Below are 9,836 nucleotides of genomic sequence, written 5' to 3'. Positions count from 1 at the left end.
ATTCCCAAGTGGGAAAGAGTGCTTTTCTTTGAATTTTATAATTAAGTTTTATTTTATATAAGCAATGTTATTAACCCTCATACAATCTACAAGAAAGACAATGGTATCATCATCATCTCTACCTCATGGATGGAAAATGCTACCTAAAAGGCCTTCTGCTTTAAAAAAAAATTCATCCAAACAAATCTAAACAATTTAAGGAAGGCTTGTGTAACAGTAGTACAGAAAACACCAACAAAGATACCAACCAATCAAGCTGGGTATAGTAGCTCACACCTTAATCCCAGTGCTAAGGAGGCAGAGGCAAAGTGATCTCTGAGTTTGAGGCCAGCCTGGTCTATAGAGCAAGTTTCAGGACAGCCAGGACTACACAGAGAAACCCTGTTTCCAAAAACCGATCAACCAAACAAACAAAAACCCACCAACAAAGCTTATTCCCTTTTCCTTTTATTTCATTCTTTTGTGCCAAATATCAAAACAAGGGACTGCATGAAGCCGCACATACTTTACTCCATCCACAGAACACTGAAAGCAGCCATAAACCGTCTCCCTTTTCAAGTTCCCCATTCCACAGAGTATGCAGGGCCCCTTAGGAATGTTGTGGTTTAGTAAGTTCACTCGAATGTGAGTCCCCTCCTTGAGTGAAATGTCAGTCATGCTGAGAGGTTTGTCATAGTAGTCAGAGAAGAGGTCGTCCAGGTAAAGCTGGGAACGAGAGATGGCATCCATCACTCTCCTATCTGCAAAACAGAACCCAAAATGTGTTAGAAGTCCAAACAACTGTGCAACCCAAGCAGGATTTAGAAAGGTATCAGTCCCAACCATCCATCAGAAAATAATTGGGCTTTAACCGTGTTAACTGATGGGTTAGTGAGTTAGGCAGCCTCACATATTGACACAGGAGAATGCCTTCACAAACCCCCTTCAACAGACATACTTCTTTCAAAGAGCATATTTCTCAGTCTGTAGAACATGGCAAAGGTTGTCATTTCTTCCCTTTCAAATCCTCCTTTTGACACTGACGTGACACAAAGGTCTACAAAACAAATTTGAGATGTTACCATAACTTAACTGATACTTGAGTATTTCATAGAGTGTATGAATTGTCACACATGCAATTCACTGTTTTTAAATAAAGTTAAACTTTGCACATTTGAGGGAAAGATTGCATTTACAAGTACAAAGTTGAGAGATTAAAGTCATATAGTGACCACAGTGACACACCTCCAGCCCAGCCTGTACCCGTACCCAGCCTGTGTGACACAGGCCTTGTGTGTCCAATTCCATATCATACACAGTTCTTTAAAATATGAGATCACTGCATGCCCAGAGCTACCCACTCATCATGCCTCTCCTCCTCTGCGGTGCTCATGGGATGTACCACTACTGGGTCCCCCAAGGATATTTGTTTTAGGAGCTAAAGACCCTGTTCCTCTGCCACTGTGATATGTATCAGTGTACCTAAAGCGTGAATCCTGGAAATGAAGGACCAAAGAATGTGCACACAGATAGATTGCATTTTGATGAATGCCATTTTATACTCCTCTCTACGATACAGTCAGTATAACTGCAAAACCTGACTGCTACAGGAGTCAAAGTTCGGTTTCCTTAAAATGTAGTTTCATTTCTAGACTTCCTAACCCCCCTTCTCCAGGACTACAGAAACTAACAAAGAAAGTCTACAAATGTAAATTACCATAACTAGGGGACTCCCTTGCCTGGTCCTTTAGGGGCTACATCTGATCTTGTTCTGACTGGCAATCAACTAACGTTAAAGTCCTGTGAAATGTAGAAGCTAAAGTGAGCTGCACTGAGCTGCCATCTAAGATGACAGCTGTAGAGGAAGCACTTATCATTCCAAAGTGTTTCTTTTATTGTTTTTAAGAGAATATACAGCTAGGAAGTCATATCTAAGCAGGTATAGATTGATTGATTGATTGATTGATTGATTGATTGATTGATTAATTGATTGATTGACTGACTGACTGACTGATTATTAACTCATGCTGTCCATTTGGGCACCAGAGACTTTCGACATCTTACTGCCTTCAGATTCTTTATTTGCCACTTCTATAAGCTGCCTACTAGAAGTCATTTATTATCCTTCCCACAAAAGCTAAGGCATATTTTGTCCCTGGACCTTGTTTTACTGCTAACCTGTAACTGTAAGTGGGGTAGTATGGAGTCTTCGCTAAGAAGCACAAAAGAGGTGTTGGGAAATTAGGTGGGGTGCTTTCCTCCAGCCTAGCCTGAGCCTGACCATACTGAATGCATCGTGCTGCTATAATCATGAATGACAAGGGAGACAGATAAGGAAGGAGACAAAGATGAGGGAGGGAGGAAGGGAGGGAGGGAGGGAGGGAGGGAGGGAGGGATCCATTCCTATCACATTCTACTTAAAACTATAGTCACATGAGTTTCAGACGTATCTTTTACTCACCAAAGGCACCATCCAGGTAAATGAAGAGTTCAAAAACACTGAAAGCTATAGTTGTGTGTGCTGGGAAAACAATAGCTTTTTCCCTTCCTTTGGGATTCTGTTCATCCATAAAATGAAACTGCCATAAGCAAATGGATAAAATAACATTATTACACAGCATAACAGGGCAGGATTAGCTTGTTCAAGAAACAAACTTCCCGTAAACCCACCCAAAACAAAACACAACCACCTACTCAAATAAAGAGCTGCCCTGCCTCAGTTAACCCTTCTGCTGGACACCCATGCATGATCTAGGCTGGTGACCTTTTAGCTCCCTCACTTTAGGATTGAAGTCAGTGATTAATGTCACCACAGTGTTCTTGCATAAACCCTTTTCTTTAGCTCTGCCCATCTACTTCAGAAGCCCCACAGCAGCAGGCAGCTTTCCCAGTCACCAAAATGACCACCATCAAGCGTTTCAGCTTGTGCCCCTCAAACAACCGATGCTAATCAGAATTCGGAGGATATCTGAATGTAGATTCTGAACAGAATACTCGTAATGCAGTGAGGGATACAATGGAATAGCTCTATGAGAAGGCACCTAGTGTCCTTGAAATGGCTTGGTCGTCTTTCATAGATTATGCATAATATGTTAAATTACAACTGGAGAGGGTTGAAAAGATTTAGTCCCGTATTTTTAAGAGGTATTTCTTTAGGATGTGTGTGGGGTGGTATGCGTGCCACTGTGCCTGCAGAGAGATCACAAGACAGCCTTGTGCAACACACCTACGAAAGGCAATGCTTTGGTTCATTGCACGTTGGACAGTGATCAACTCAGGGTAATTAGTGCATTAATCTACCACCTTAAACTCTTACTACTTCTTTATAATAAGTACATCCTTTTCCTCTAATCATTTTGAGAAATATGGATCCTTATTAATTGTCTTCATTCTGCTGTGCCATGGGCCACCAGAACTAAATTTTCCTATCCTATTCAACTATAACATTGTTTCCACCAACCCAGCCTCTGCTAGCCCCAGTCTGTGTTCAACAAGTACAAGGTGAGTGTTTCTGTTTTTCTTTCTTTTTCACTTATGTGTGTGGCATGTGCATGGGGATGTGTTTGTATGTGTGTGCCCATGCACATGCCACACACATACATGCATGTGGGTACATGACAACATACATGCATGTGGATAAATGTGGAAGCCAGAGGTCAGCGTTAGGTGTCTTCCTCTATCGCTCTCCAAGATAGTCGCTCACTGGACATGGGGCTCACTGATTGGGTAAGACTATTAGAAGGCCGGTCAGCCCCAGAGATTCTCCTCTCTCTGCCACCGCCCTTGTGCTGGAATCACAGACACACACTGTAACACTTAGCTTCCATCCTGTTGCTTGGGGTCAGATTCAGATCCCCAAGCAGAACAAGTAAGTGCTTTACAGACAGAGCCATCCAACATCCCACTTTAAATTAGTATACAAATTTATGGTTTTCATAATTGTGTGTGGGGGATGCATTTTGTTCTAACTTGTCCTCAGCCACTGCCCTCCCCTTTACACCTTCAGGCTGGTCTCCGCCCCCGTGCACTCTTCCCTTCTCGTTCATACGCGTGCATCCATCTCCTTCCTCCCTCCCCCAACCGCTTCTTCCCCCTTCATGGCCTTCTTTCTGTTTCATGACCTGTACACACACACACACACACACACACTCACTCAAAGCTCGATTCTACATATAAGAGAAAATATGCAATATTTGCCTTTCTGAGTCTGGCTTATTTCACTTGACAATTTTTTTTGTTTTGTTTTTTTTTTGTTTGTTTTTGTTTTTCGAGGCAGGGTTTCTCTGTGGCTTTGGAGGCTGTCCTGGAACTCGCTCTGAGACCAGGCTGGCCTCAAACTCACAGAGATCCGCCTGCCTCTGCCTCCCGAGTGCTGGGATTAAAGGTGTGTGCCACCAACATCTGGCCTTCACTTGACAATTTTTAGTTCTATCCATTTTTCTGCAAAATCATAATTTCATTTCCTTTACTATAAATAAAATGTCACCTAACAATTGGCTTTGAATCTATCAAATCAGCAGTAGGTATCACTGGTTGATAAGGATAAACAATATAAATACTTTTCTATTTTTTAATTTTTTCTAAAGATTTTTTATTTTTATCTTATGCATATGTGTGAGTGCTGCATGCATATTTGGGCATCGTGTATGTGCAGTGCCTGCAGAGGCCAGAAGAGGGCATCAGATCCCTGGGACTTGTGAGCCAACAAGAGAGTGCTGGGAACCAAATCTGGGTGCTGTCAAAGAGAAGCCAGTTCTCTGAACTTTCTTTATTTTGCTTTGTTTTTTGAGATAGGGTTTCTCTGTGAAGCAGGCCTGACTGTTCCAGAACTCACTTTGCAGGCCAGGCTGGCCTCCACTAACTTTTTTTTCTAGACATCTCTTCAGCCCCAGTTTTCTGATTTCTAACTTTTAAAAGGATTTACACAAAACGAAGCACATTTGGTTATTGGCAATGCTAATTAGAAAAACCGCTTCCATATAAAATACAAATTCAGGGTTGGTGATATGGCTCAGCAGATAAAGGCACCATCTGTGACACACATATGGAAGGAGAAAACTGAGCCCCACAATTTGTTTCCTGACCTCAACATGGACACTGTGGCATGTGTGCACTTGCACACACATGAAGAACACAAAATAAATAAAGTAAAAAAACTCAACTTTTAAAAATTCAGTATTAATTGCATTATTTAAAAATAGCCAAAGAAGGGGCTAGAGAGATGTCTGCTCTTCCAGAGGTCCTGAGTTCAATTCCCAGCAACCATAGGGTGGTTCACAACCATCTGTAATGAGATCTGGTACCCTCTTCTGGCCTGCAGGCATACATTCAGGCACAGCACTGTATATATAATAAATAAATCTTAAAAAAAAATCAAAGAATACAACATCCAGACTTACTTTTTGTTCTTAATACAACACTTAAGTACTATTTAATTGGCAGGACTCCAGTATATACATGCATTCACAAGGATTAGTGGCTTGTTTATATTGTATTACACATGTTTAGAGCCCACGTTGTCTTGGCTGGTCTTCTGATTCTGAAGTGAATCCCTACACAACCAAGGCTCTTTCTTTTCTGCCTTTGATGAAAGGCACAAACCCATTAGTGGTAACTTTTTAAAACCCCGTAGTAACTCTGGAGTTACTGGTGTAGCCCTGAGTGTGTTTTACCCGCATGGCTTCGCCTCGGATCCCAGCATGCACAGACAGGGAGCACTGCCGTGTGGTCCTGATGCTCTCCATGACCACGCACAGCACAGCCTTCCTGCTGCTCCTTGATTGGCGGATCAAACTGTGGTCAAAGTTAATTTTTCTAGAATAATGAAAAAAAAAGACACAGGTACAAGATGCTTTAATAGGTGGTTATACGGAACCGAAGGTACCTGTTGTGTTATTCATGGCCCATCTTAAGTAAGTGTGAATCGAGACAGGCATAATGCAAATCAGAAAATATAAACCACTTAACTAATGTGCCTCTCCCGCCAATGGTTTTATTGTTTTGTGGAGCTCAGGCATGGCCGTAGTTTTGTAGAACTGGGTACTGAACCCAGGGCTTGGTGCATGCTAGGCAAGTGCTCTGTCTCCAAGCCACCTCCCAGCTACCCACTCCCTCTTTATTTAGACAGATCCTCAGTAATTTGCTCAAGAAGGACTTGACTCACTATGTAGCCCAAACAGGCTTTGAACTTGTGATTCTCCCGTCTTACTCTCCCAAGAATCTGGGATTACTGGCATGTACAACCACACCTGACTCTCCTGTTTCTATAGAATGCTCTGTTCTGTCTGTATTATTTCAATTGAATGATCTAGTAAATTGTTCAGAACCAGAGTGATGTTTTGTGAAACAACTGAAAATGCTTATCAAATGATTTTTTTAAATTGGGTTGGGGTAGTAATTAGCCACTAATATGTAGTCTTTCAAATGAAGGGAAAATATAAATTAACTTCTAAGATATAACCCATACGTTTTAAGCAATCTTTGCAATGGAGTTGATACAGTTAAATCATTTAGTGAGAATACGGTAGCACACTAGGATCTTTGTACTGACCGTGCAGTAATTTCCTTGAGTAATGTTGATACTTCCACTTCATGTTTGGTTACCACACCAAATGAAGCTTTGACTGCGATGGAATCAGACCCAGTAACATTAATCCCAACATCATTCACAATATGGTTGCTTCGCCTTCCGTAGAGGGAGACATCTGACTCATCTTCATAATTCAGTAACTGATAAGATGAAATGCCTTAGGAGACGGAACTTAATATTTTTAAATGTATCAAATTCATCTCACACAGACTTTATATAGTATCATGTTAACATGACTGAAAAATTATTTTGCCCAGATGCTAATTAGACAGCATTTCCAGCCACATGAATAGTAGCATTTCAAGCAATTTTACTACCAAAAAAAAAATGACAGGATACTTAAAAGAAAAAAAAAAAAACCTTAAATTCTCCATTCAGACAACAGAATACTTATATATCAATCAGGATGAACAAGTGTCCACAGCCAATGACTAGCATCATGCCTATTTTATAATCTAGCTTTCAAAGCACAGTTCAGGGTTGGGAGATGGCTCAGTAGGTAAAGTGCTTGCTTGTGAGCTTAATCCCCCAGCACCCACATTTGTAAAACCTGAGTTTACCTATTGCAATAAACTGTAAAATAATTACTTCCAGTTACTGATCATGTGAAATGGGTAAGATCAAGTAATATTCTATGTTATACAGGACAAAACATACCATTTTGTTGGTCTATTTAGTTAAAAACAACTTATAATTTATTTTAAAATTAAGCAATAAGAGATTTTAAGCTATAAACACTTAAGCCTTGTTCATCTTAATGATACTGTAACACAACAGTTAATTTTATTCATAAAATGTGTATTATTAATATAGTTAATCCATACAACCTCCTTAGGGTATTACCGATACAGCCCCATGGAGTCACTCCCAAACATTTAAACTTACCAGCTGAAATGTCTCGGTCTCCTAGGAGGATATCTTTAAGCGTGAAAGGAGTTGAGGTAAATTTGTGTCTAGGAAACAGAAAACACCGCTTCTTTTTAACCACAAGACTCAGGGGCTGGTACTTGTCTGCTTCGCTGAGGCTCGGAACAGGCACTAATCTCCCTCCATCTCCAACTTGCTTAACAAAGCTCTTGGTAGCAGCAGCAAACATATTAATATCAAGATGTCATCGACTGCGACCTTCAGTCAACGAATCCATGTTTTTATTATTAACTTTTTACGAACCCATTCTGGACGAAGAAAATCCAACACCAGACTAAGCCTTGTTCGATGTTAAATCCAGTTGCGCAGGTTAGAAGTAGAAAGCATGCTCTCACCGGAACTTTACCGGTGTGCAGTTCACAACACTGCCTCCCCTCATGAACTCAGGTAATGAATAATAGACAGCAGTGTAAAACGATACGCCAAAAGCAAGTCTAACTGGGAATGGCAGTCTGCAGAACTAAAACACACACAAAAAGCGAATTCAAACATACGACCAATGTCCTTAAGGACACCACAATTGAGGGTGCTCTGCCACAAGCAATAAACTCGTTCGGAAGGAGCATAAAGCCCTATGGGAAACAGTGCAACTGAGCCCTAACATTAGGCCTGGATGCGATCTAGGGTGGACATTATCCAAAAGGAATCCCTTCACCAGTTCAGCAGGTGAGTTTTGGCAACAGAAAAGCACTTTTGAATCCTCACAGTATACAGATCATTACATGAGCATTTCTCTCACTGGGATTTCGTATGCATATAAAACTATGTGTTTAATACCAAATATGAATTCACAGAATACAAAGGAACAATTGTAAGCAGCTCTCTATAGAATACTAAAGGCTTTTAGTTACAAATTGCATTATGTATTAAAAACTACTATGGCAGTCTCTTACTTTAAACTGATGGCTCAAACGGCATCACCTGATAGAGTTCTGCTGAATTTACCTCCTTTTTGTTGTGTCCCAATCACCCTACCTAGAAAAATAGTTACATAAAGTTTTGGCTTATTTTCAAGGAGTTTTGTGTACCCACTTAAATTAAATTCTAAAAATATAAATCTATACTGAGATATTGTATAGCCATAGGTGGTTGACATATTTTGAAGTTGGTCCTTACATCACAATGAGCGTAATAGCATTATTGGGTAGTAACCTATATTCCTTATGTAGAAATAAAGGAAGAGAAAATAGGTTTAACCTAAGCCCCAGTAGAATTCAGTTTGATTCGACTCTGGATATTTTTACTTGCTTCCAAGTATTTGGGCTCACATGCACCCAAAACCAAATTTCTGTCACAAAACCAACTACTTTCGTACTCTGACCTAAAAAAATTGTATTAAAAAATAACTGATAGCAGTTTATTCATGAGGACATTTTTAGAATTCAGTTTCGAGCATCAGGTAAGTAAGCACAGGTGTCATTGTGCAAAGGAGTTCACAAAGGTCTAAACCTCGCCGCTGTATCTCTGTTTGACACACCCACAACACACTCTGAAGGCAGAGCATCCTGGACTAATGTCTTCATTCCTCACTTAATAAGCCAGCAGGGGCGGGAAGAGCGATCCTGGAAACTAACTGGTTTAAATATCTTTACTGTGCACCCCACCTCCCTGGACTCATCCGGAATCCTGCAGCCTCCTAACCTGTGGGTCGCAAGCCTTTTGGGGGTTGCATATCAGATATTCTGCATATGAGATATTTACATTAAGATTCTTAAGAGCAGCAAAATTATGTAGAGACGAAACAATTTTGTGGTTGGGGGTCACCACAACCTGAGGAACTGTATTCAACTGTCGCAATATTAGGAAGGTTGAAAGCACTGTCCTAAAGCCTGCAGACCACAGGAGACCGGCAGGCAGGAGAGGGTTTCAGGGATCCAGTACTCTTAAACCAGCCTGTCCTGGAATAGCTTGCTGCCCCTTTAGCCGACACTCCCGGGTCTCAAGTTTTGGGGACGAGATCCGGAATTTTCTTAGCAATTTTACATTCGGAATTATAGAACCTTTCTTGAAGTAACCCAACCCTTAATATTTCTTCCTTGCTCCTCACACATGCTAGCTCTGGGCCTACTAGAAGCTTTCTCACCGGAAAGGGCCTCCCTCTAAAGACAAAGGACTGAGCCTCTGCGCCACTAAAGGCGGGAGGAGAAACCCAGGGAACAGAAGCGGGGCGCAGGCAGGAACTGGGAAGAGCCTGGACTGGCATGAAGGTGGGGCCTAGGGGATGAGGGGCGGGGCCAGACGAGCATAAGTATTGGAAGCTGGGAAGAGCGCAGACTGGCAAAGAGGGCGGGATCTGGCCGTGGGCGGGGCGGGGCCGGGCGCTGAGAAGCTCAGGGAGCCC

General features: G+C 41.5%; 1 protein-coding gene across 2 annotated transcripts; it reads right to left on the bottom strand.

Moving 5' to 3' along the window:
• Positions 1-431: 431 nt before the first annotated feature.
• Pjvk (pejvakin) lies at positions 432-9,671 on the bottom strand. 2 transcript variants are annotated; one of them, XM_005065125.4, is made up of 6 exons: positions 7,454-9,671; positions 6,530-6,725; positions 5,652-5,793; positions 2,441-2,558; positions 938-1,036; positions 432-740 (listed from the first exon to the last, which is right to left on the bottom strand). In XM_005065125.4, exons 1-6 carry the CDS (start codon positions 7,662-7,664, stop codon positions 448-450), a joined length of 1,059 nt encoding a protein of 352 aa, XP_005065182.1. In that variant the 5' UTR covers positions 7,665-9,671; the 3' UTR covers positions 432-447. The 2 variants fall into 2 exon arrangements, with proteins under 2 accessions (XP_005065182.1, XP_040601585.1); XM_040745651.1 differs by having other exon boundaries at positions 6,530-6,708; positions 7,454-7,582.
• Between the last annotated feature and the right edge of the window lie 165 nt (positions 9,672-9,836).

This window comes from Mesocricetus auratus, unplaced genomic scaffold (assembly GCF_017639785.1).
Source record: "Mesocricetus auratus isolate SY011 unplaced genomic scaffold, BCM_Maur_2.0 Super-Scaffold_100004, whole genome shotgun sequence".
In the NCBI taxonomy this organism is placed as follows: Eukaryota; Metazoa; Chordata; class Mammalia; order Rodentia; family Cricetidae; genus Mesocricetus; species Mesocricetus auratus.
This window is presented reverse-complemented; position numbering and strand designations above follow the sequence as displayed.

Excerpts from the sequence above, each read along its gene's own strand:
- Pjvk (XM_005065125.4), bottom strand. The coding sequence starts at position 7,664 with ATGTTTGCTGCTGCTACCAAGAGCTTTGTTAAGCAAGTTGGAGATGGA. Across the intron at positions 6,726-7,453 it reads AGACCGAGACATTTCAGCTG|GCATTTCATCTTATCAGTTA; the intron begins GTAAGTTTAAAT and ends CCGTCTCCTAAG. Across the intron at positions 1,037-2,440 it reads TTACCTGGATGGTGCCTTTG|ACCTTTGTGTCACGTCAGTG; the intron begins GTGAGTAAAAGA and ends TTTGTTTTGTAG.